We start from the raw sequence: 27,660 nt of genomic DNA, 5'->3' as shown, positions 1-27,660 counted from the left end.
TGCCACCACAATGCCTCACCGTAGGGATGCTGCCACCACAATGCCTCACCGTCACAGGGATGCTGCCACCACAATGCCTCACCGCAGGGATGCTGCCACCACAATGCCTCACCGTAGGGATGCTGCCACCACAATGCCTCACCGTAGGGATGCTGCCACCACAATGCTTCACCGTAGGGATGCTGCCACCACAATGCTTCACAGTAGGGATGCTGCCACCACAATGCTTCACAGCATGATGCTGCCACCACAATGCTTCACAGCATGATGCTGCCACCACAATGCTTCACAGCATGATGCTGATGCTGCCACCACAATGCTTCACAGTAGGGATGCTGCCACCACAATGCTTCACAGTAGGGATGCTGCCACCACAATGCTTCACAGTAGGGATGCTGCCACCACAATGCTTCACAGTAGGGATGCTGCCACCACAATGCTTCACAGTAGGGATGCTGCCACCACAATGCTTCACAGTAGGGATGCTGCCACCACAATGCTTCACAGTAGGGATGCTGCCACCACAATGCTTCACCGTAGGGATGCTGCCACCACAATGCGTAGGGATGCTGCCACCACAATGCCTCACCGTAGGGATGCTGCCACCACAATGCTTCACCGTAGGTATGGTGCCACCACAATGCTTCACCATAGGTATGGTGCCACCACAATGCTTCACTGTAGGGATGTGCCACCACAATGCTTCACAGTAGGTATGGTGCCACCACAATGCTTCACAGTAGGTATGGTGCCACCACAATGCTTCACAGCATGATGCTGCCACCACAATGCTTCACAGCATGATGCTGCCACCACAATGCTTCACAGCATGATGCTGCCACCACAATGCTTCACAGCATGATGCTGCCACCACAATGCTTCACAGCATGATGCTGCCACCACAATGCTTCACAGTAGGGATGCTGCCACCACAATGCTTCACAGTAGGGATGCTGCCACCACAATGCTTCACAGTAGGGATGCTGCCACCACAATGCTTCACAGTAGGGATGCTGCCACCACAATGCTTCACAGTAGGGATGCTGCCACCACAATGCTTCACAGTAGGGATGCTGCCACCACAATGCTTCACCATATGCTTCACAGGATGCTGCCACCACAATGCTTCACCATAGGGATGCTGCCACCACAATGCTTCACAGTAGGTATGGTGCCACCACAATGCTTCACAGTAGGTATGGTGCCACCACAATGCTTCACATGCTGCCACCACAATAGGTATGGTGCCACCACAATGCTTCACAGTAGGGATGGTGCCACCACAATGCTTCACAGTAGGGATGGTGCCACCACAATGCTTCACAGCAGGTATGGTGCCACCACAATGCTTCACAGCATGATGCTGCCACCACAATGCTTCACAGTAGGTATGGTGCCACCACAATGCTTCACAGTAGGTATGGTGCCACCACAATGCTTCACAGCATGATGCTGCCACCACAATGCTTCACAGTAGGTATGGTGCCAGGTGTCCTCCAGAAGTGACGCTTGGCAATCAGGCCAAAGAGTTCAATATTGGTTTTATCAGACCATAGAATCTTGTTTCTCATGGTCTGAGCATTTTTAGGTGAGTGACCATCAAGTTCTTGGTCACCCCTGACCAAGGCCCTTCTACCCTGATTTCTCATTTTGGCCGGGCGGCCAGCTCTAGGAAGAGTCTTGGTAGTTCTAAACTTCTTACATTTAAGAATGATGGAGGCCACTGTGTTCTTGGCGACCTTCAATGCTGCAGAAATGTTTTGGTGTCCTTTCCCAGATCTGTGCCTCGACACAATCCTGTCTCTGAGCTCTGCAGACAATTGCTTCGACCTCGTGGCTTGGTTTTTACTCTGACATGCACTGTCAACTGTGGGCCCTTATATAGACAGGTGTATGCCTATCCAAAACATGTCCAATCAATTGAATTTACCAAAGGTGGACTCCAATCAAGTTGCAGAAGCATCAAGGATGATCAACAAAATCAGATGCACTGGAGGTTAATTGCATCCCATTGCAAAGGGTCTGAATACTTACAGTTGAAGTCGGAAGTTTACATACACTTAGGTTAGAGTCATTAAAACTCATTTTTCAACTCCACGAATTTCTCCACAACAAACTATAGGTTTGGCAAGTCGGTTAGGACATCTACTCTGTGCATGACACAAGTCATTTTTCCAACAATTATTTACAGACACATTATTTCACTGTATCACAATTCCAGTGGGTCAGAAGTTTACATGCACCAAGTTGACTGTGCCTTTAAACAGCTTGGAAAATTCCAGAAAATTATGTCATGGCTTTAGAAGCTTCTGATAGGATAATTGACACCCTTTGAGTCAATTGGAGGTGTACCTGTGGATGCATTTCAAGACCTACCTTCAAACTCAGTGCCTCTTTGCTTGACATCATGGGAAAATGAAAAGAAATCAGCCAAGATCTCAGAAAAATAATTGTAGACCTACACAAGTCTGGTTCATCCTTTGGAGCAGTTTCCAAACACCTGAAGGTACCACATTCATCTGTACAAACAATAGTATGCAAGCATAAACACCATGGAACCACGCAGCCGTCATACCGCTCAGGAAGGAGATGCGTTCTGTCTCCTAGAGATGAATGTACTTTGGTGTGCAAAGTGCAAATCAACAACAAAGGACCTTGAGAAGATGCTGGAGGAAACGGGTACAAAAGGTATCTATATCCACAGTAAAATGAGTCCTATATCGACATAACCTGAAAGGCCGCTCAGCAAGGAAGAAGCAACTGCTCCAAAACCGCCATAAAAAAGCCAGGCTACGGTTTGCAACTGCACATGGGGACAAAGATTGTACTTTTTGGGGAAATATCCTCTGGTCTGATGAATCAAAAATAACTGTTTGGCCATAATGACCATTGTTATGTTTGAAGTAACAAGGGGGAGGCTTGCAAGCCAAAGAACACCATCCCAACCGTGAAGCACATGGGTGGCAGCATCATGTTGTGGGGGTGCTTTGCTGCAGGAGGGACTGGTGCACTTCACAAAATAGATGGCCTCATGAGGAAGGCAAATTATGTGGATATATTGAAGCAACATCTGAAGACATCAGTCAGGAAGTTAATGGGTCGCAAATGGGTCTTCCAAATGGACAATGACCCCAAGCATACTTCCAAAGTTGTGGCAAAATGGCTTAAGGACAACAAAGTCAAGGTATTGGAGTGGCCATTACAAAGCCCTGATCTCAATCCTATATAAAATTTGTGGGCAGAACTGAAAAAGCATGTGCGAGCAAGGAGGCCTACAAACCTGACTCAGTTACACCAGCCCTGTCAGGAGGAATGGGCCAAAATTCACCCAACTTATTGTGGGAAGCTAGTGGAAGGCTACCCAAAATGTTTGAACCAAGTTAAACAATTTAAAAGCAATGCTACCAAATACTAATTGAGTGCATGTAAACTTCTGACCCACTGTGTGAAAGAAAGAAATGTGTGATGAAAGAAAGAAATGCTGAAATAAATCACTCGCAACTATTATTCTGACATTTCACATTCTTAAAATAAAGACCCTAACTGACCTAAAATAGGGAATTTTTACTAGGATTAAATGTCAGGAATTGTGAAAAACTGAGTTTAAATGCATTTGGCTAAGGTGTATGTAAACTTCAGATTTCAACTGTATGTAAATCAGGTGTTGATGTCTTGTTTTTAAGAAATTAGTCAAAATTACTCAACTTGTTTTCACTTTGTCATTATGGGGTATTGTGGGTAGGTTGCTGTGGAATGCTTTATTTGATCCATTTCAAAGTAAGGCTGTAACGTAGCAAAATATGGAAAGAGTCAAGGGATTTGAATACATTCAAGGCACTGTATAACAATGCAAGGTTCATTTAACAGTAAAATAAGACAAAATGCATATTATTTTGTTGTAGATCAGCAAGATATGTTGCTACTGTGTGACTGACATGCAGGCACGACTGCTAGCATGAAAAAAATCATAATAAATTGGTAAGAAATAGTAATTAATGCCCATGAAATATGCTATAATGTGCATATATCAACACATTAACTCTTCATTTTACAGAAGGTGTGATCACTTATCCGAGATTATGTTTATCTGAGGGTTGCCTCAACACAAGTAGTTTTTTGCAGCTTTGAAATTGGCCACTAGGGAACGTACACAGAACGGTCAATAACTTAATAATAAAACATATGTAGTCTATCATGTCTGTTGGCAGAAATCAGGATTAAACACTCAAAAACAATGTTGTGTCACGACGTGGCTCTTTTGGGTGTATATCGTGGCTCCCTCACTCTCGCACATCAGGTTTTACAACGGCCATAAATTCCTGGTGGAAACTCAGTATGGAAGGAGAGTGCCTATGGAGAACAAAGACAATCTCCTTGCCAAAACTCTTAATTAAACAAGAGAATTAAACCATATGTTTTATGATAATTAATTTTTTATTTCAATTATTTTAATTAGTCTTTTAATTAGTTTAATTAGTCTGCTGGCCTTCTAGGCAGAGTTGCAAAGAAAAAGCCATATCTCAGACTGGCCAATAAAAAGAAAATATAAAGATGGGCAAAAGAACACAGACACTGGACAGAGGAACTCTGCCTAGAAGGCCAGCATCCCGGAGTAGTCTCTTCACTGTTTATGTTGAGACTGGTGTTTTGCGGATACTATTTAATGAAGCTGATGTACAATAATCCCTTTCAGAGATTTGGCAGTTTCATCTCAACAACGAAAATAGCGTACACCAAATGGCATGTGAGGAGTGCTACCCGAACAAGCATTACACAGTTATGTTATGTATTTTTAACGAAGTCGGGGACACCGGAAAGAGGTGTCTGGCTCGTTTTTCCAGTTAAGTCTTGGCTCGTTTTTCAACAGTTTCTTGGCAATTTCTCGCATGGAATAGCCTTCATTTCTCAGAACAAGAATAGACTGACGAGTTTCAGAAGAAAGTTATTTGTTTCTGGCAATTTTGGGCCTGTAATCGAACCCACAAATGCTGATGCTCCACTAGTCTGAAGAAGGCCAGTTTTATTGCTTCTTTAATCAGGACAACAGTTTTCAATGTGCTAACATAATTGCATTTAAACTCAGTTTCACAACTCCTGACATTTAATCCTAGTAGAAATTCCCTGTCTTAGGTCAGTTAGGATCACCACTTCTATATTGTTTAACTTGGGTCAAATGTTTCAGGTAGCCTTCCACAAGCTTCCCACAATATGTTGAGTGAATTTTGTCCCATTCCTCCTGACAGAGCTGGTGTAACTGAGTCAGGTTTGTAGGCCTCCTTGCTCACACACGCTTTTTCCGTTCTGCCCACACATTTTTATATAGGATTGAGGTCAGGGCTTTGTGATGGCCACTCCAATACTTTGACTTTGTTGTCCTTAAGCCATTTTGCCACAACTTTGGAAGTATGCTTGGGGTCATTGTCCATTTGGAAGACCCATTTGCGACCAAGCTTAAACTTTCTGACTGATGTCTTGAGATATTGCTTAAATGTAGCCACATAATTTTCCACCTCATGATGCCATCTATTTTGTGAAGTGCACCAGTCCCTCCTGCAGCAAAAGAAAATCCCACAACATGATGCTGCAAACCCCCTGCTTCAGGGTTGGGATGATTGTCTTCAGATTGCAAGCCTCCCCCTTTTTCCTCCCAACATAACAATGGTCATTATGGCCAAACAGTTCCATTTTTGATTCATCAGACTAGAGGACATTTCTCCAAAAAGTACGATCTTTGTCCCCATGTGCAGTTGCAAGCCGTAGTCTGGCTTTTTTAATGGTGGTTTTGGAGTAGTGGCTTCTTCCTTGCTGAGCGGCCTTTCAGGTTATGTCGATATAGGACTCGTTTACTGTGGATATAGATACTCTTGTACCTGTTTCCTCCAGCATCTTCACAAGGTCCTTTGTTGTTGTTCTGGGATTGATTTGCACTTTTTGCACCAAAGTATGTTCATCTCTAGGAGACAGAACACGTCTCCTTCCTCAGCGGTATGACGGCTGCGTGGTCTCATGGTGTTTATACTTGCGTACTATTGTTTGTACAGATGGATGTGGTACCTTCAGGCATTTGGAAATTGCTCCCAAGGCTGAACCAGACTTGTGGAGGTCTACAATTATTTTTCTGATGTCTTGGCTGATTTATTTTGATTTTCCCATGATGTCAAGCAAAGAGGCACTGAGTTTGAAGGTAGGCCTTGAAAAACATCCACAGGTACAACTCCAATTGACTCAAATAATGTAAATTAGCCTATCAGAAGCTTCTAAAGCCATGACATAATTAGCTGGAATTTTACAAGCTGTTTAAAGGCACAGTCAACATAGTGTATGTAAACTTCTGACCCACTGGAATTGTGATACAGTGAATTATAAGTGAAATAATCTGTCTGTAAACAATTGTTGGAAGAATTACTTGTCATGCACAAAGTAGATGTCCTAACCGACTTGCTAAAACTATAGTTTGTTAACAAGACATTTCTGGAGGGGTTGAAAAACAAGTTTTAATGACTCAAACCTAAATGTATGTAAACTTCAACTGTATTTGGCTCCATACACACTTTCCACATTGTAAATTATTTTCCATAGAACGCATAGGTTGTGTTCATAAATTCAATCTGGAGTGCCAGAGTGCACTCGTAAACTCAGTGTTTAGCTTTCGGAGCCTTCAGAGCACAGACTGGACGCTTTGAACGAGGCATAGGGTTCATCCGAGCGTTCTGACCTCACATCGGCAGTCAAACACCCAAGTTAGCTGGCTAACGCGTTGGCTAGCTTGCTAGCTAGCTACTGCAACATCCGAAGTTGTTTAGTGGTCTTGTGTTTATAAGGACTGATGTCAGGGCGTTCGTATTCTTCAGTTTAACTTTACTCCTAAATTTGCTGGCATTATAGTTCACATGGCATATCACTCCTACTGTCTGGCTACTGTAAAACATGGAGCCCCACAGTACGAATACACGGGCTGGATTATGACTATGTTCACTACGTTACATCCCTCCCTTATTTCAAAATAAAGAAACTTAAGTTATCACTACTGGTCGGTATAAAATTCACTTGGGATACAACATTAAGGTTAACTATTTCAGTTTTTTTAACTTGATTAATTACATCTCTTCAATGAGATCTTGAACGTCTTCCATTGGTTCTCATAGGGTATCGGAGAGTTTGGATCTGGGTTTTCATCTGGTTGTTCAGCGTCCTGTGGACAAGTTTTCAGATCCATGAGGGTTTGCGCAGTAGTTTCCCCTGAAAACTGTAGAGATGTTGTTTCCAAGGTCTTCCTTCAGAGTTTGTAGCTGTGACAGTTTTCTTGTATTCTCATGAAGCGTTTCGCTTCGGATTTTGCTCTCGGGCCAGTAAGATGTTGTCTTTCTAGGTTTAAATCCAAGGTAGTGGCTGAAATCTGTGAAGGACTATCAATTGAAAGGAGGTCCATTGTAAAAACAGACAATCTTGGGTACTCCAAAGGAGGAGAAAACTTTGTCAAGCTTGGGAAGGTCAGAAGTGGCTGATGTGGACTTAACGATTTCAACTTCCGGATACCTTGAGTAATCGTCAACAACTAGGTAGTCACCCGATGGGAAAGGCCCGCAGAAATCGACAGATACTTCTAGCCATGGACCTTTTGGTAGTTTCGACATAGACAGTGGTTCCATATGACTTTCTACAGTGGCAGCTTGACATGGAATGCAGTGCTGAAGTGTTTTTCCCCACCTTGTCATCTATGCCTGGAAACCACACCTTCTCTCTCAGTAGGTGTTTTGTTTTCACAATACCTAGGATGTCCTAGATTTCTTGGGGGGAGAGAGATTGGAAGAACGAGCCGTGTTCCTCTCAGGATGACACTTGCTGGTGTGTTGATTAGTTAGTTCACGTCTCATGCGAAAGAGTGCTTTTAATGTTTGGAAATCAGCTTCTTGTGTGTCACATGGTGAATCTCGCCAGGTTCCTGTGGACAATAGGCGCATCACCTTCTGTAGAGCTGAGTATCTTTGTTACTTCTTGCACCTCTTCTAGAGTCATCGCTTTGGGAACTGTGTTGTCAATGATAAAAGTTCACATATTCCTCTGCCATGCGAGAGGTTCTTTGTGGGGTTTCCCCTCCGATGGGACGTCTTGACATGTAGTCGGCAGGGTTGTCTTTACCGGATTTGTACTTAACAGTGTAGCTGTATGGTTGTAGTCTCAGTCTCCATCACTCAAGTCATGCTGGGGGTGTGGGTGTTGAAGATAAGCTCTAATTGTTTATGGTCTATGAAGTGAGCTCTATAGAGATACAAGTGAAAGTGTTCGCATGCCCAGATGATCACCAGAACTTCTCTCTCGGTTTGTGAGTAGCGCTGTTCAACCTCAGAGCGCTCGGCAGGTATAGTCAATGATATGGGCGTCTATCACTTGTAGGGTTGTTTCGACATAGTATGGCACCTAAACAAACTGGGCTGGCGTCAACTAACAGTGTCAACCTCTTGGCTGGGTCAAAGTAGGCTGTCGTCTTGTGCTGCATCAGACAGGTTCTTAATTTTTTCCATCGCAGACTGGTCCTGTGGTCCCCATGACCAGGTGTGATCTTTTCTTGTGAGCTCACAAAGAGGCTGTGCGGTTGTTGCAAAGTCTGGTATGAACAGTTAGCAGTATTGCAGCATGCCCAGTAGACTGCGAACTTCCGAGGCATTTTGAGGTGCTGGCAGATTCTATATGGCTTTGATTTTCTTTGGATCCTCCGAAATGCCTTTCTCGGAGAAAACATGGCTGTTAACACTCGTGTTGTTTTGCTGCATTCACATTTTGCTTTGTTCCGCGTGAGATCTTTCGCAATCTCTGAAACACAGCTTTAAGACTCAGTGTGTTCATCTTGATATCTACCATAGACTAGGATGTCGTTGCTCATGTTTCTCACGTTGGGAATGCCTTGCTGTACTTGCTTGCTGTATGTATTGCATTTTGAAACACCCCGGCAGCTGAATTTATGCCAGAGTTCAGTCTGGTGTATCTCAAAAGGCCAGTATGTGTAGTGAAGGTTGTGAGTCTGGATGTAACTCAAGCTGGTGGTATCCAGCATTAAGATCTAGCTTGGAGAACACCACTGCTCCATTCAGATCATGGATCAGGTCGTCAACCATTGGCGTGATGTGTCGTTCACGTTGAATTGCTGTGTTCAGAAGGTGCATGTCGACACAGACAAACTTTATCAGACGTCTTGGGTTTTGGTGTGACCACTATAGGGGATACCCATGGCGTTGGCCTGCTGATTTTTTCAATGTCTTGGCTTTTAAGTGTGTCAAGCTCTTGTTGAACTTTTTCGCTCATGTGAAAAGGAATCCTCCTGTGGTTGTACTGCTGGTTGCACTGTGTCACCAATGTGCAGCTTCACTTGAAAGTCAGTTTTCCGATACCTTGGAAGAGGTCCTGGTATTCATTGGTAAACTGGCTTATGAATGAATCATCAGCTGGTTCAGTTGGGGTGGATAGTGGGTTGATTATTTTCAGAAGTCCAAGGTCTGTTGCTGTCTGACAGCGAAGTAGTGAGTCAGTCACCTTTGATTACATAGAAAGTGGTATCCACCGTCTTAGTCTTGGAGAGGACTGACGCTGTGAATTCTCTTCTGTGGAAATGGTTCGGATGAGCCATAAGCAAAGATGTTTGCCTTAACATTGTTGACACTTGCTCCTAAATCACTAATACCATCCACAGTTGTGTCCATAATGGTAACTTGGATGTGTGGTTGCGACAGTTTCTGTAGTGTACACACACAACAGACACATAATCATCCAAGCTTGGTGAGGTGTTTTGTTTTTCTGTCTTGTCATCATGTGACTGCACTTTATGTTACGTTTCGGACGCCATTGGGTTAGTTTATCAGCAAATGGAGGAGTGGACTCTGTGGTTTGATCTACAACATTTTTGAAAGTGATTCAACTTTCCACATTCTTCACATCTTTTCCCCCCTGCAGGGCAGTTTGTTTGTCTTCCATCATGTGGGAATTTCCACCCACAGTTATTGCATGTTCTGTTTTGATGTTTGTCACTTTCATAGCCCTGGCTTTTGTTAGGTTTTTTATTTTGTACAGTGCGCACTGAAAGTTATTTTTGTGATTTTGATTGAGCATTGTCAATGCCTGCAGCTTGTTTATCCGACATTTCTTGTGCCCTGCCTGCATCAAGTAGCTGTTGGAGAGCCATTGAACCATCCTTTAGCGCCATCAAGCAGAGGCGCGCGGAACTGCAGCTTAGTATTATCTGTGACTTGATTTATCAACGTTCGCAAACTCGCATATGTATGCTAATTGCCCCAATCTTGTGTGGTAAGCATCCAAGGTTTCGTTATCATTTTGTCAGAACGTAGGTTTCATATTCTGTGTTGACTTTTGGACAGAAATATGCAATGAGCTGGGCTACAGCTGTGTCATAGCAATCAGCTGCTGCGGTATCTTGCAGTGGTCAAGATACCGTACACATCAGACCCTGCATAGTGTAACAGTAATGCCCTTTTCTGTATGTTATCCGCGATGTCTAATGCCACTAGAAAATTGTTGAATCTGTTGATCCATTTTTTCGACCTCGAGCCGATTGAACTGGGTTCTGTGTGCACATCATGGTATTGTAATGTACAATGTTAACTAGGCTGTTGATGCTATCTGCGTTTACTTACATAGGCACGTAGTTCGTCTTGTAAATTGCATTCGCCTCTTGTGCGTTTCACTCGTCGCCAATTGTAACATCCACAGTTGTTTAGATGTCTTATGTTTAAAAGAACGGTTGCCCAGGCGTTCATATAGTTTAACTTTACTCCAAAATTTGCTGGCATTATAGTTTACATGGCATATGTACTGTCTGGCTCCTGTAAAACATGGAACTGGAATCCCACAGTACGAATACACGGACTGGATTGTGGCATAATGTTCACTACATTACAGCTACTTCCAGACCCAAATAAGAAGAAGAGACCTCTGACCATTTTACTCGCCCTAGCAGAGCTGGTTAAGCTGTTTTTATGTTACCCATATCATTGGTGACTGTGCTACTGGCAACAATTTAATCACGCTTTTTTTGGCCTACGTTTACTGACACCAGCCATAGTCAACCGGTGTTGAGCGTTCGTAAATTCCTCAGTTGTTCTGAACTCTGGCACACTCAGACAAGAGTGCTCTGAAATTGTGAGTAAATAGCCAGAGCGAATTTACGAACGCACCCTTAATGGCCAGCCACCTTACTAACTAGCTACTTTTAAAATAATCGAGCTACAGTGTTAACTGTAAACAAGTACTTACCAGAAAAACACCCGTGAAAAGAAATTGGCTGTTGTTGATGGATTAAATTTCACGTCTTTCTTCAGTTGTTCCATTATTCAATGACACCACGCCAAAATGTGTAAATAAATACGAGGAGGAGTCTACTGTGTCCAGTCGAATTCACCATTCATTTTCTGTGTTCAGAGTTCACTCAAACATCGTTTTAAGCTGTGTTTTACTATTGACAATTACAGCTGATTTCGGGATTGTATATTGATTTACTATACTTACTATAAATAAGTAATCTGATTTATTTGTTTCAGTCTCTGAATTGTTTAATCAAAATGTTCGCCACCAGCTCCTGATATAAGGCCATATAACAAAAGGTCTCCTGAAATAGTCTTGTGGCCCGAGCTGGTTTCCCAACTTAGGTATAGTAAGAACGGGTTTCCCTGGCTAAACCAGTGGCAGGTATTCATCGCATGAGGTTGGTGGCACCTTAATTGGAGAGGATGAGCTCATGTTAATGACTGGAGCATAATAGGTGGAATGGTATCAAATACATCAAACAAATGGTTTCCATGTGTTTGATGCCATTCCATTGGTTCCGTTCCGGCCATTATTATGAGCTGTTCTCCCCTCAGTGGCCTTCACTATTCATGGATGCCAAGGAAACCAGGCTTCCCCCCCAAAAGACAAAAACATATACAATCATTTATTTTGTCTCTTTGTTTCATAATTTTCCTTGTATCTCAATGGAGAAAGCATCCAAGTGAGCAAAATATATCTCCTCTGTCTCAGTATGTGTAGCCCATCTGATGCTGTCTGGCCAAAAAGGGTATGACATTGTTGCTGCCCATAGCATTGAATGTAAGGAAAGCCAGCGAGCATTTGGCCTCCCTTGATACCAAATAAAAGAAAAGGCAATCAGCGTTGAGCTAAACTGTGTGAGCTCAACTGTGAATGGTCCTGGCATACCAAAACAAAAGCCTGTTTGGATTTGGCTTCACACCAATCACATCAAAAGCAAAACATAATTTACAGAAACTTGAGTTGTTGCATCGTGTAGTGTCGTTGTTCTCCAGTGGCTAGCTAGCTAGCTAAAATCGTCTCGTTCCTAAATTATCCATTGATGGAGATTTGGGCAGGTTTTACTTAAATCTCCATACTGGCCAATGATTACAGTGACAATTCTAATCCAAACATAAATTCATACATTGTGCCCCTGGCCTGAGAGGATGGAAGTTCAATATGTAGCTAGATGTAGTAGGTTAATGTAAACTAGCTGGCCTGGCGCATCGTTGCCCTTGAGAGTAAGTTAGGCTAGCGAGCAAACATTTTAGCCAGGTAGCCTAGGACAACAAAAACTAAAAGTGTTTAGGTCTACTGTATGACAGTCATTGACCGTTTCATCAACATGAAGGATGTCATTGACCGTTTCGCTACAAGTAGGGTGAGTCATGTTTTTTCTACTTACACACACACACACACACACACAGTAATCAGTACTATAGATAGTCACATCATATTTAGCTTACGTTGATTGGACTAAATTGTTTTTGGTATCTTTTAGTTGTCACTGTATTAGACTAAGCAGAGGTGATTTGATGATACTGAAATGTTAAAGTTGAAATGGTGCTGGAATAGTGGAGGCAGCTCCTGTTGTCTTTTCAACTTGTGGTAACTCTCTGGTTCTAAATCAATAGTTGTTTAGTAATCCGAAAATGACGGAAACATTAACTTCCTTGATCATGCTGTAGGTCATGCTACCCTCGGGGTGACAGGGTAGCCTAGTGGTTAGAGCGTAAATGTTGCAAGTTCACTCCGTTCCAGCCATTATTATGAGCCGTCTTCCCCTCAGCGGCCTCCACTGATGTAACTGTTCGTTACATGTAATATGCTTTGTTGCTTTCATTTTTGTGATGAAACAAAGGTGTGGTTAAATGTAGTTCAGCCACTGTCTTATTGTCTCGGCCTTAGGCCTACATATCACACTATATATCACAGTAGCAAGGCATATGAACTAACAGGTTATAGAGCAAACAACACAATTATGGCTTTTTTTCCTGGATTGGCTTCCCAAGGGATTTTACTCACGCACCGCTACTGGGCTAAACTAGCTGGCTAGCTGAAGTATGCTTGTTTTCGTCCTCATTGCGAATCTTCATAAAGCACCCTCAACTTCAAAACTCATTTGTTAGTTATATAAACATGTAACTAAGACATTCGCTGGAAAGCAACTTAAATGATGTATTGTTTTATTAAAGTCATGACTGGTTCGAGTTATCTGTCGTAAGACGACGGTGGAGAAGGATATCATTGCTACTTAACGCGGATCCAAGTTCAGTTTTGAGATCCAACGGCGCCATTAGCGTAGGGTTAGCTGGGTGTTTCTGACTGGTCTTGGAACTGTGACAACGGGAAGCTTTACCCGCTTGGCTTGATGGGATATTTTGTGATTTTGCCAACAGCAATGTACAGTATGTACATAGTCTTGTACCCTTAACCTTTTTTCTGAACCTTTTTTCAACTGAATATCATATTTGTTGATTAATCAATCTTTATTAATATAATGAGAAATCCAGGAATGTCACAAGAAAACTTGAGAAAATCTACAGATTGCAATGAGTACAATGAATGGCTAAATTACTTCCTTAAAATTAACTTAAGGCTAGGGGGCAGTATCCTGAATTTCCAGCTGACTGAGGTGCCCAAAGTAAACTGTCTGTTACTCAGGCCCTGAGGATAGGATATGCATATAATTGGTAGCATTGGATAGAAAACACGCTGAAGTTTCTAAAACTGTTAAAATGATGTCTGTCTGTATAACAGAACTGATTTGACAGGTGAAAACCTGAGGAAAATCCATCCGGAATTATTTTTTTTGGAGGTCACAGGCCTTTTCAATGCAAGCCTATAGGTCACAGGCCTTTTCAATGCAAGCCTATGGGATATACAAAAAAAATAGCTCCCAGATTGCAGTTCCTATGGCTTCCACTAGATGTCAACAGTCTTTATACAGGGTTTCAGGCTTGTTTCTTGAAAAACAAACAAGTAGTTGTAGTTTATCCAAGATGTTCTCATCAGGAAAGGTAGGCTTTTGGCATGCATGAATGAGGGCGCGCTATTCATTATTTTCCTTTTCTATTGAACACTGCTCTTTCCGTATGAAATATTATAATTAATTTACATATTAGGGTACCTGAGGATTGATTAGAAACATTGTTTGACTTCTTTGGACAAAGTTTACCGGTAGATGTTTGCAATCCTTTGTATGCATGTTGAAGGAATGGATTACTGAAATCAATGGCGCCAACTAAACAGACTTTTTGGATATAAAGAAGGACTTTATCGAACAAAACAAACATTCATTGTGTATCTGGGACCCTTGGGATTGCAAACAGAGGAAGATCTTCAAAAAGTAAGTGATTTATTTTATCGCTATTTGTGATTTTTGTAAAGCCTGTGCTGGTTGAATAAGTATTTTGATGTGGGGCGCTGTCCTGAAATCTGACAAAGGGGTTGGATTAACAAGAAGTTAAGCTTTTAAATTATTAAGACACTTGTATGTTCATGAATGTTCAATAATACGATTTTGAAACTTGAATTTGGCGCGCTCCAATTTCACAGGATGTGAAATCCCGATAGCCGGGATCCGATCCCTTAGAGGTTTTAATTTTAACAGGCAGTTCTCTTTAGTTTTTGTAACGTGTCGCCAAATGACCCATGGGAACTTCTTCCTGCGATGTGATTGAGACGCTAAATACCAATAATGTTTACAGTCACTGTCAGAAATTAAAACCGAGAACATTGAAATCTCGACTCACTCCTCTCGTGAACCACCGCCCAATAAACGCCATCGCTCATCCTGGGCACAAATCTCGATGCTCTGAGATGCCAAGGAGATGAAGTCACTGGACAGTCGTATTGGACCATTGAGTCTGCCCTCATGTACATCATGGCCAGCCTTCCCCCGCCGGTACCAAATACAACCTCTGAACGGAGCGTGGTTGTCGGGTGACACTTTCCCACTATTATGACAGACTACATGCACTCTTTTTTATTTATAACTTTATTTAACCAGGTAGGCTAGTTGAGAACAAGTTCTCATTTGCAACTGCGACCTGGCCAAGATAAAGCGTAGCAATTCGACACATACAACAACACAGCGTTACACATGGAATAAACAAAACATACAGTCAATAATACAGTAGAACAAAAGAAAACAAAAAGTCTATATACAGTGAGTGCAAATGAGGTAAGTTAAGGAAATAAATATGCCATGGTGGCGAAGTAATTACAATATAGCAATTAAACACTGGAATGGTAGATCGGCAGAAGATGAATGTGCAGGTAGAGATACTGGGGTGCAAAGGAGCAAAATAAATAAATATCCGTATGGGGATGAGGTAGGTAGATAGATGGGCTGTTTACAGATGTGCTATGTACAGGTGCAGTGAACTGTAAGCTGCTCTGACAGCTGGTGCTTAAAGCTAGTGAGGGAGATGTGAGTCTCCAGCTTCAGAGATTTTTGCAATTCGTTCCAGTCATGGGCAGCAGAGAACTGGAAGGAAAGACGACCAAAGGAGGAATTGGCTTTGGGGGTGACCAGTGAGATATACCTGCTGGAGCACGTGCTATGAGTAGGTGCTGCTATGGTGACCAGTGAGGGCCAACCAACGAGAGCATACAGGTCGCAATGGTGGGTAGTGTAATGGGGCTTTGGTGACAAAACAGATGGCACTGTGATAGACTGCATCCAGTTTGTTGAGTAGAGTGTTGGAGGCTATTTTATAGATGACATCACCGAAGTCGAGGATCGGTAGTATGGTCAGTTTTACGAGGGTATGTTTGGCAGCATGAGTGAAGGATGCTTTGTTGCGATATAGGAAGCCGATTCTAGATTTCATTTTGGACTGAAGATGCTTAATGTGAGTCTGGAAGGAGAGTTTACAGTCTAACCAGACACCCAGGTATTTGTAGTTGTCCACGTATTCTAAGTCAGAGCCGTCCAGAGTAGTGATGCTGGACGGGCGAGCAGGTGCGGGCAGTGATCGATTGAATAGCATGCATTTAGTTTTACTTGCATTTAAGAGCAGTTGGAGGCCACGGAAGGAGAGTTGTATGGCATTGAAGCTCATCTGGAGGTTAGTTAACACAGTGTCCAAGGAGGGGCCAGAAGTATACAGAATGGTGTCGTCTGTGTAGAGGTGGATCAGAGAATCACCAGCAGCAAGAGCAACATCATTGATGTATACTGAAAAGAGAGTCAGCCCGAGAATTGAACCCTGTGGCACACCCATAGAGACTGTCAGAGGTCCGGACAACAGGCCCTCCGATTTGACACACTGAACTCTATCAGAGAAGTAGTTGGTAAACCAGGCGAGGCAATCATTTGAGAAACCAAGGCTGTCGAGTCTGCCAATAAGAATGTTGTGATTGACAGAGTCGAAAGCCTTGGCCAGGTCGATGAATACGGCTGCACAGTAATGTCTCTTATCGATGGCGGTTATGATGTCGTTTAAAACCTTGAGCGTGGCTGAGGTGCACCCATGACCAGCTCTGAAACCAGATTGCATAGCGGAGAAGGTATGGTGGGATTCAAAATGGTCAGTCTTCTGTTTGTTAACTTGGCTTTCGAAAACCTTAGAAAGACAGGGTAGCATTGATATAGGTCTGTAGCAGTTTTGGTCTAGAGTGTCACCCCCTTTGAAGAGGGGGATGACCGCGGCAGCTTTCCAATCTTTGGGAATCTCAGACATTACGAAAGAGAGGTTGAACAGGCTAGTAATAGGGGTTGCAACAATTTCGGCAGATAATTTTAGAAAGAGGGGGTCCAGATGGTCTAGTCCGGCTGATTTGTAGGGGTCCAGATTTTGCAGCTCTTTCAGAACATCAGCTATCTGGATTTGGGCAAAGGAGAAATGGTGGGGGCTTTGGCGGGATGCTATGGAGGGTGCCGGGCAGTTGACCGGGGTAGGGGTAGCCATGTGGAAAGCATGGCCAGCCGTAGAAAAATGCTTATTGAAATTCTCAATTATAGTGGATTTATCGGTGACGATGGGTGATGACGACTGATGATGATGATGACTCTAATGATGATGCTATGAACCACAGCTCTAGCGTCGACTAGTCCCAGCCTGCCGGCTTGGCAGTGACCGTCGACTAGAAAATATCCTTGCATGAAATCTTTGAGAGTGTGCAAGGTGGAACCTCAGTGTGTAGCATACACCTACTGCCATGGCATCCTCATCCAAGTTTTATAAATTCAGTTCTTCAAAAGACAGAGACATCCATCCCGTTGTTCAAATACTTTGTGCGTGAGCTCCAATGTACTTTGACCATGCCAAATGACCGAACCCTAGCTATGCCAAGCCTTGCGAATTTCCATTTCCACCATATGGACAAATCATTTGCTTCGCTTGTTCTGCCTGATCTCTCCGTCACAGTTCAGACTAGAGGTCTTCACGAATCTACATGTGCCCGAATACCCGAGACTAGATCCTGGACCTGAGCCGGTTCGGATCCAGAATTCTATATATATATTGTCACGGGTCTGGGTCAAATCTGATATGATTGTCACGGCTCTCAGGTATGTGTAATTATAACTGAGTTGTCCTGTCACGCCCTGACCGTAGATTGCTTTGTATGTTTCTAGTTTTAGTTTGGTCAGGGTGTGATGTGGGTGGGTATTCTATGTTTTGTTCTATGTTTGTATTTCTATGTGTTTGGCCTGGTATGGTTCCCAATCAGAGGCAGCTGTCAACAGTTGTCTCTGATTGAGAACCATACTTAGGCAGCCTGGTTTCGCCCTTGAGTTGTGGGTAGTTGTTTTCTGTCTTTGTGTGTCTGCACCAGACAGAACTGTTTCGTTTGTTCCGCTTTGTTGTTTCTTTGTTCTAGTGTTCAGTTTCTTTATTAAATTTACCTTGAACATGTACCACGCTGCACCTTGGTCCTCTTCACCTTCTTCCACCTACGACAACCGTTACATGTCCGGAAGGACCTGTATAGAACCAAACGCGATGCTGCAGTATGGAGAGAGACAGAAATTGTATAATTTATGCTGCTGCTCTTGCTTTTCACGAGAGTGGCATGTGTAGCTTGTTGTTGGCCAATCGTAAGTGTCGTGACTTTACCTTCATTCATCTGATGACTGTTATTTATTCAATCCACTAGCTATGTTTAATTATTACCCGATTCAATTAATTGTATAACAATTAACTCATTAGGATTTGGGGCACCACGGAAGAAGTTGTTTAGAGTTACCATCTCCCGAATTAAACTCTATAAGGTCTTTACCTATAGCATCCATAAAACAGTCAACATATTAATCATAACCTCTTATCAATTCTCATTCTGACCTACTTGGATCTGCAAGAACCCCAGCCTTGAGCATTATTCAGTACTATACAAATTGGTTTGATCATTTATTTACTAGCTTACTAAATGAGTGTGAATACACACTTACATGAGACAAGGGTCCCTAGTGGACTGACAAAATATAATGGCTTATTACACAGAGTTGGAGAAAGAGACACATTCTATAACTATTCTCACATTAATCATATACCTTGCACCCAAACCACCGCCCGCTTGGAATAAGAAATAATGAATGTATTTACGTGTGAAATGCCTTCGTTCATGGTTAATCTCAGTCGGAACCAAGCCTTGCAATGAATGATTCCCATTGATGATGAGCATATTAGGAAAGCCTCACTTAGATTCTCTTTTCTCGATATCTGACTTAAGACAGCTAATCAACTGTACCAGTGATTTGTCTGAGGTGTGCTTCTCCTCTCTTCCTCCTCGTGTTGGCATTCAGGATTCGGACTACGATGGACATGAGCTGCAGCTCTTCGTCTCTCTGAAGGAAGGTGAGTTAATTTATTTACCCCGTGTTGAGGTTCAAAGCGTCAACCATCTCAAAACATGTAGCTCTCCTCCTCACGTTTCCTGGTCTAAAGGTTGATTTTGTCACCAAGGCTTTTTATGCACTCTGGCCAAAGGGGGCGTTCTGTCATGCTGACACGATCTCTGAGCTCACTCGGGCGTGGCTAGTTACTGTGCATAGTTTATAGGAAAAACAATTATCTCATTAGAAAACTAAAATCACAGTCCTATCTTAACATAGGATTGTTAAGACATTGCCATTTTAATGACATCACAAAATAGACATTAGTTTTCCTTAGACCATCTCTCATCATTCCACACAATCAGATGTTAGAAAAATTGTTCCAGTGTTCACTTTTGGGACGTTAGAGTTTTGGGTGTTCCTTTGGTTGATACTAAAGGGTAGAAAGACAGTCTCCCTCAATGGTAATTTAAGACAGAGTGTGAAGGTCGATCATCCAGCAGCCTCCCCCCTCCTCTGTGGGATAGAGAGAGAGAGGCTTGATTTTATTGTATTTTTATTTATGAACCTTTATTTAACTAGGCAAGTCAGTTAAGAACAAATTCTTATTTATAATGATGGCCTACCCTGGCCAAACCCGGACGACACTGGGCCAATTGTGCTCCGCCCTATGGTACTCCCAATCACGGCCGGATGTGACTCAAACCAGGGACTGTAGTGACACCTCTTGCACTGAGATGCAGTGCCTTAGACCGTTGCGCCACACTGTCACAATCTCGCCAGTCTGATCCTCACAGGATAGTCATCAAAGCAGCAATAGGCTACAGTCAAAGAGTTAGGAGATATGTAATCACAGGAATATGGAAATAAAATGATGGAATTAAAAGTTGGAGACTGATAAGCTACAATTACCAAAAGCCAACAGGTAGGCTGCTACTTAATATTCTGAATGGAGTTGTAACTGATTGTAACTGCGTAGGACAAGAAAGCTCATGCAGCCTCAATTAGTCTAGCTATCTTAACTAGATTCTCCCGGTTTGATGCAGTCAAGACCGGTACTATGTAATCATATTGGATGATAAATAATCTTGCTATAGCAGCTATTAGTCTAATATAGTGCGAGTCGGCGTGGTTGGTTGCTGTCTCTCCCTCCCTCCTCCCCACTTACCGTGTCACTCGCTCACACTCACAGTAGCCTACACACACATCACAGGTGAGCTTTCTACCTCCCTCACCCTCGCGCCTTATAAGCTCCGGTTAATAAAGTAGCTTAAAAATGTACTTTTCTGCTGCTTCCCTCACTCGGATTGGGTCTGGATCACTCTAATCGGAATGGGTTTAGTTGTCCTTGGGTCCGTTCGGAACTGGTCCAACTTTTTGGACCTGTGAAGGCCTCTAGTTCAGACCAAGAGCTGGCTAACAAATGATGCAGGGCATCTGATTGCTTTCTACGTAGAACACATGACAGCACCTCTTCAGCCGCCAGTCTTACCAATTTAGTAGCGATACTTGCTTTCTATCAGAAGGCGCTGCAGGCACGCCTCGCCGCAAACTACGATGCTGAGACCATGAAAGAACTGTCTACGGTTCCAGACCTACTCATCCAATGTCTTCGGGAGAATGCTCAGATTGTTGGGAAATCAAATCAAATCATTGGCAACACTGTGTTGGCAACACTATGGTTAGGGCAGTCCAAGCTCCCTGACAAAGAGAAGGTTCCACTCCTAGGTGTACCCATATCACCTGGCCAGACATTTGACCCAGCAGCGGCCCACCTCCTCCAAGTGTCTGAAGAAGACAAGGAAGCAAATATGGTGCTTCAGCGCCTCATTCCAAAGCCTAGAATGCATCCGGCACAAACCATTACTCCCATCACAGGGCCCCAACTGGGATGCCGAGAAACCAGGCTCAGACTTGTGCTGTACCTGCTCAGGAGTGGAGGAACAGACACTCTCAGCCCTACCGACGAGGTGGTAGCGCAGCATCGCCCAAGAAGCAGAGGTGCACCATGTGCAGGCCGTGTCCCCTCTGCACCACAGCACGCTGAGCCTCGTTCCTGACGGGAATGACTCCCTAGCGCAACATCATTTCCTTGAGCACCACCTTTCCAGCTGGAAAAGGTCAACAGCCAACAAATGGGTGTTATGCACTCTAACACAAGGTTACGCACTACAATTGTCAGTGACTCCTACACTTCAGGGGTGTCTTGAAAACAACAGATCGCATTTCCTCCTGGAAAAGCATGCAATCGAAGAGGTAGAATCAGAGCAACAAAACTGCAGGTTCTAAACAAATCTATTTTCTGGTGCCAAAAAAGGGCAGAGGCCTTGTTCTGATCCTGGACCAAAGGTGTCTGAATCATAATCGTTCAGCACTTCCCTTCAAAATGCTGCTAATCAAAACCATCCTTCAGTCAGTAAAACCAGGTGATTGGTTCACCACAGTGGATCTGAAAGACACATACTTTCATTTATCATTCTACCTGCACACAGAAAATACCTGAGATATGCCTTCGAAAAAGTGTTTTCAGTTATTTCACTCGCCACTCAAATCATGTGAGCAACACTCTCTCCAGAAAGAGTGGTGTCGTTGCCAAATTGCCTTTCAACATTCAAACAGAGAAAACAGGTGACAGTGCTAGAGAGTCAGAGGCTCCTAGGCCTCCTAGCTGCTGCAGTCCATGTTGTACCGTTGGGCTTGCTCCACATGTGGCCAATAGAGTGCTGGTGTCCCAGAAGAGACTAGCACAAAAAGCTGACAATTTCAATGAGTTGCTGGAGAGCAATACAATGGTGGTGCCTAGCACTTCAAACTCCCAGTGGAGTTCTCCTAGCCACAGATTGCAACCAGGTGACTTTGACCACAGACACCTCCCTACAGGGATGAGGAACAGCCATGAACTAGTCAGGGGTCTATGGTGTATGGTCAGCACCATGGACAACACCTCACATCAACGTACTGGAGCTCAATGCGGTTCACCGTGCACTCCGTCATTTCCTCCCAGTACTATAGGACAACCGTGGTTGCACACATCAACCACCAGGGCGGACTGAGGTTTATAGCACTGCGGCGGGTAGTAATGGAGCTACTGCTTTGGGCAAACAGACACCTTACATTCCTCAGAGCAATACACCTGCCAGGTGTGGAGAATCAGGCAGCATACCTTCTCTCTAGTGGAGGCCCTTATTCTTCAGCCTGGCGGATACAGTGGGCTGCTGGAAGAGTTTCCAACAATTCTCTTGCTCCGTCAAGGTCTTGAGGAAGATCAGTCTCGAGAGCACGTCAGTTCTACTTGTTGATCCACATTGGCCACAGCATCACTGGTTTTCAGACCTTGTACAGCTGACAACCTCCCAACCATGGGATTCCCCTCTTCGAAAGGACCTCAGCATACTGAAGTTGTGGGTGTGGCCCCTGAACGTGACTGCCTTGTAGCTGCAGGGTTGCCCTCCTTGGTAATTGATACAGTTCAGGCAGAGAGGGAATCCTCTATGCTGGAAAGTGGAATTTGTTCTGTAATTCGACTTTTCTCCAGTAGCTTATGTCTGCAGGGAAGTCCCCATCTATACTGAAGTGTTGGTCCCATGTCTCATGAGCAGAAATAAAAGTTCCCAGAAATGTTCCATACGCACAAAATGCTTTGTTTCTCTCACATTTTGTGACAAATTATTTTGCATCCCTGTTAGTGAGCATTTCTCCTTTGCCAAGATAATCAATCTACCTGACAGGTGTGGCACATCAAGAAGCTGATTAAACAGCATGATCATTACACAGGTATACCTTGTACTGGGGACAATAAAATACCACTCTTAAATGTGCAGTTTTGTCACACAACACAATGCCACAGATGTCTCAAGTTTTGAGGGCGCACGCACCTGGCATGTTGACTACAGGAATGTTCACCAGAGCTGTTGCCAGAGAATTGAATGTTCATGTATCTACCATAAACAGCCTCCAACGTCGTTTTAGAGAATTTGGCAGTATGTTGAACCGGCCTTAAAACCACATGTAACCATGCCAGCCAGGACCTCTACATCCAGCTTCTTCATCTGTAAGATCATCTGAGACAAGCCACCCGGACGGTTGATGAAACTGAGGAGTATTTCTGTCTGTAATAAAGCCCCTGCTCAGTCATGTGAAATCCGTAGATTAGGGCCTAATGAATGTTTTTTAATTGACTCAGTAAAATCATTGAAATTGTTGCATGTTGCGTTTATATTTTTGTTCAGTATACATTAAAAGTATATATGGCAGCCATCTTTATGGGTCATGGCCAGATTGCAGGTGCATCAGAGGCATTCTAGAATTACAATTAATTAAAGGTGCCCACAGGCTACGGCCGTCCAACGCTCCTTCAATACCCTCATGGGCGTTAGATGTTGTCCTACGATCACTTATGAGCCCACCATTTGAGCCCCTGCCTTCACTTGAGCTATACCACATGGCCAAAAGTATGTGGCCACCTGCTGGTTGAACATCTTATTCCAAAATCATGGGCATTAAAATGGAGTTGGTCCCCCCCTTTGCTGATATAACAGCCTCCAGTGTTCTGGGAAGGCTTTCCGCTAAATGTTGGAACATTACTGCAGGGACTTGCTTCCATTCAGCCACAAGAGCATTAGTGAGGCCAGACACTGATGTTGGACGATTAGGCCTGGCTCGCAGTCAGCATTCCAATTGATCCCAAAGGTCAATGGGGTTGAGGTCAGGGTTCTGTGCAGGACAGTCAAGTTCTTCCAAACTGATCTTGACAAACCATTTCTGTATGGAACTCACTTTGTGCATGGGGGCATTGTCAAGCAGAAACAGGAAACAGGAAAGAGCCTTTCCCAAACTGTTGCCACAAAGTTGGAAGCATAGGATCGTCTAGAATGTCATTGTATGCTGTAATGTTAGGATTTCCCTTCAATGGAACTAAAGGGCCTAGCTCAAACCATGAAAAATAGCCCCAGAATATTATTCCTCCAACACCAAACTTTACAGTTGGCACTATGCATTGGTGCAGGTAGCGTTCTCCTGGCATCCGCCAAACCTGGATGCGTCTGTCGGACTGCCAGATGGTGAAGCGTGATTCATCACTCCAGAGTCCAATGGCAGCGAGCGTTACACCACTCCAGCCGAAGCTTGGCATTGTGCATGGTGATCTTAGACTTGTGTGTGGCTGCTCAGCCGTGGAACCCCATTTCATGCAGCTCCCAACCAACAGTTCGTGTTCTGATGTTGCTTCCAGAGGCAGTTTGGAACTCGTGTGTTGCAACCGAGGACAGAAGATTTTTACTTCAGCACTCGGCGGTCCAGTTCTGTCAGCTTGTGTGGCCTACCACTTTGCGGCTGAGCCATTGTTGCTTCTAGACATTTCCACTTCACAATAACAGCACTTACAGTTGACAGGGGCAGCTCTAGCAGGGTAGAAATTTGACAAACTGACTTGTTGGAAAGGGGCATCCTATGATGATGCCACATTGAAAGTCACTGAGCTCTTCAGTAAGACTATTCTACTGCCAATGTTTGTCTATGGAGATTGCACGGCTTTGTGCTCGATCTTATACACCTGTCAGTAACGAAATAGCCGAAACCACTCATTTGAAGGGGTGTCCACATAATTTTGTATATATGGTGTATGTGAGCTCTCAGTCAATTGGCTATTGTTTCAGCCAAGTGTGTTGAAGAATTACTTTCTACCCATCCTTCCAGCCTCACTTCAGCAGAACATGGCTCTAAGGCAGTGCTTCTGCCAAATCTAGCAAATCTAAGGTGCTTTCATCATCACATGCTAACCAGCCCTTAATCATAGAAGCATTTCACCTGCCTCCTCACAGGAGTCATGAGTTGCATATCCTTTGCCCAGTTAGGGAACTGACTGCCTATCTTGCTGCAACAAGAACTGTTTGTCAAACGGAACAGTTTTTTGTGTGTTAATGGGGAGAACACCAAAGGTTGCACTGTTTAGAAGCAGAGACTGATACATTGGATTACCAATGCAGTGTCAAAAACATACGCTGCAGCAGGTACACCAAGTCCAGACAGCGTGGTAGCACACTCCACCAGGGGTATGGTCACTTCATCGGCCCTGTTCAGAGGGGCCTCCCTGGACTCTATCTGTGCTGATGCAAGTTGGGAAACACCCATGACTTTCGTGAGGTACTACACACTCAATGTTATGCCCACACCATCAGTGGGAGGTGTGAATCTGGACACAGCACACTAGCTCAACCCAGTAAAGTGAGCGCACCGTGACCCTTGTACATACTTACTTATCAACCATCAGTGAGATGGACGTTCTAAACAGTGACCTTCCACTCTTGGTGCTGTTGCACCCAGTCGAAGCCTCATGTTTTAAGTTCTAGCTTTCAGCTTGCTTGTCTATAAGGTTGTAAATCACAGTTGAAAGTCTGTGTGACCCTGTTGGGTAATTATATTTTGCTGCATCCTGTGTGGATACAAGGATGTCCCTTGGAATCATCTGGACTAAGTTAAATGGGGGGTTATCCCACTCTGTTGTCCGAAAGAACTCTTTGGTACCACCTCTCCCATAGGTTGTTTGGTGACTTGTTGCGAAAACGAAAGAGAACGTTACTGATGTAACCTTGGTTCTCAGAGTAGAGTAACAGGTTGCTAAGCTTTCATGTCTTTCCGCCACCTCCATGGGGTTATGTGAAGTAATAGACATGTAACGCCACACCGCCTTTTATAATGACAGGTCACGTGAGTACAGTAAGGGTGTGGAGTGACTGTACAATGGTTGGTTCTAATCCTGAATGCTGATTGGTTAAAACCGCATTCCAGTCGGTGTCTATTTCACAAGTTGGCTAAATCTATGACGTTGAAATGCCTATTTACTCTGTTCCAGCTCACTGCACAATTCACTGTCTCATCCACCCTGCCAGGGAATGTATAAACATGACCTCCACTATAAAAAACATAGACATTATCTCCCTTTTCTTTTATAGACTAGAATTTGGTTTTCAACAGCAGAGACTTGTATAAACCTTGCTGTCTGTCTCTCTGACCTTTTCAATATTGTTTCAATGTTGAATTGCAATCTCCACCGCCCCATATAAAATGAACATATCAGAACGACACTGACAGCATATTGAGCTGGTTGTCATAGCAACATACAACACTTTTTCAGTTGACTGGCTAAATCGATACTTTGTTGCGATAACTAAAATGGATAAGTGGAACATGTATTTTGATCTTTTCGACGGAATTACTATGGATGAATGGGAAAAAGAGATGGTAATAATTACCCAGGCATGCAGATTTGAAGGATACCGCATTGAATGACCTAGAGAAAAGCCGCAACGAAAAAAAACACAGTTAAGATACAAACTGAACTGTGCGTTGCTTCGAGGGCTGGCTAGCAGAGAATAAAACAGTTGTTTACTTCAAAACGGTCACTAAGGAAGAGTGTAACATCCTTCTCCGACAGTTTTATGGAAATGTACGAAATGGGAAGGGGGAGCAGTACAGCATATGTAGTTAGTTACCGGCTCAACCGGTTTCTAAATAACCCACCCATCGGTCGCAGCTGGTGCCTTATGCAGGACACTGAATTTACCACCTCATGTATTTCAGGGAAACATCAAACAGCTAATACGACAAGGAAAATATATCACAATCAGCCACCCTCCCTTCACCGATAAGGACATGGCCCAGCTCCAAAACTCCCAGGCTCTGAATCCCGGTACACCAAGGGGTCTGGTCCAGAAAGTGTGGTTCGACATCCAGTTACATCTGGGTCGAAGAGGAAAAGACGGGAACAGACAACTAAAGCCCAACGGCCTAAGCCTAAGGTATGTTGTTCATAACCTGTTTGTTATTTCTAAGGTGCACTCGTAATTAGACAACTGGAAAACAATATAACAATGCATTCTCTCAGATACGCCACTCTCGCATATAACGAGGCCATAAAGAATCATCTAGACCCAAGGGAGACACCGGTGCCAATATATCCAACAAACACCGGCCTCTCGCCCATTATAACTTAAGTCAGCTGTGGTGGATAACAACGTGAATGTATGGTTTCATTTATTAAAATCAGCTCAAATCAATATCATGATTGTCTTTATTTTGTCTGAATAATAAATAATTACGTTGCCAGTCAGTATGGCATTTAGAACGAACGACTGAGTCGCGTCAACAGATACAGAACAAAAAGAACGAAGCAACCCTAGATTTGTGTCAGGACTCTCTTGTGGAAGGATGAAATAGTACGAATAAATGTATCAAAATAACTTTTTTAATGAAAATATGTCAATCATTATTTCCCTAAGTTGGTAACCCGTTGTAAAAAAAACAAACAGTGATAATGCCCTAGAAGCTGACATTATCACTTAAACGTTTGATATGTCTCAGCCTCCAGTATTTATGCCGCAGTAGTTTATGTGTGGGGGGGATAGGGTCAGTTTGTTATATCTGGAGTACTTCTCCTGTCCTATTCGGTGTCCTGTGTGAATTTAAGTGTGCTCTCTCTCTAATTCTCTCTTTCTTTCTCTCTCTCAGGGGACCTGAGCCCTAGGACCATGCCTCAGGACTACCTGACATGACTCCTTGCTGTCCCCAGTCCACCTGGCCATGCT

General features: G+C 43.6%; 1 protein-coding gene and 1 long non-coding RNA gene across 4 annotated transcripts in view; one reads left to right on the top strand and one right to left on the bottom strand.

Moving 5' to 3' along the window:
- LOC112253695 (ATP-binding cassette sub-family C member 4) overlaps window positions 1-11,630 on the bottom strand; it is a 44,192-nt gene extending 32,562 nt beyond the window's left edge. Inside the window, exon 1 of one of the 3 annotated variants that reach the window (XM_042323951.1) lies at window positions 11,263-11,630. In XM_042323951.1, coding sequence (XP_042179885.1) covers window positions 11,263-11,336 — 74 coding nt within the window. In that variant the 5' untranslated portion in view covers window positions 11,337-11,630. Of the gene's footprint in view, window positions 1-10,643; window positions 10,842-11,262 lie in introns of those variants that run through there. The other 2 variants (XM_042323949.1, XM_042323950.1) reach the window with 2 other exon arrangements.
- Window positions 1-27,660, top strand: part of LOC112253696 — a 43,144-nt gene extending 15,484 nt beyond the window's left edge. Inside the window, exons 2-4 of the long non-coding RNA XR_002954061.2 lie at window positions 19,049-19,100; window positions 26,657-26,874; window positions 27,584-27,660. This is a non-coding gene — a long non-coding RNA (uncharacterized LOC112253696). The remainder of the gene's footprint in view (window positions 1-19,048; window positions 19,101-26,656; window positions 26,875-27,583) is intronic.

The sequence above is a fragment of the Oncorhynchus tshawytscha genome, linkage group LG07 (assembly GCF_018296145.1).
Source record: "Oncorhynchus tshawytscha isolate Ot180627B linkage group LG07, Otsh_v2.0, whole genome shotgun sequence".
Lineage (NCBI taxonomy): Eukaryota > Metazoa > Chordata > Actinopteri > Salmoniformes > Salmonidae > Oncorhynchus > Oncorhynchus tshawytscha.
Note: the sequence above shows the minus strand (reverse complement) of the source record. Positions and strands in the feature narration are given on the sequence as shown.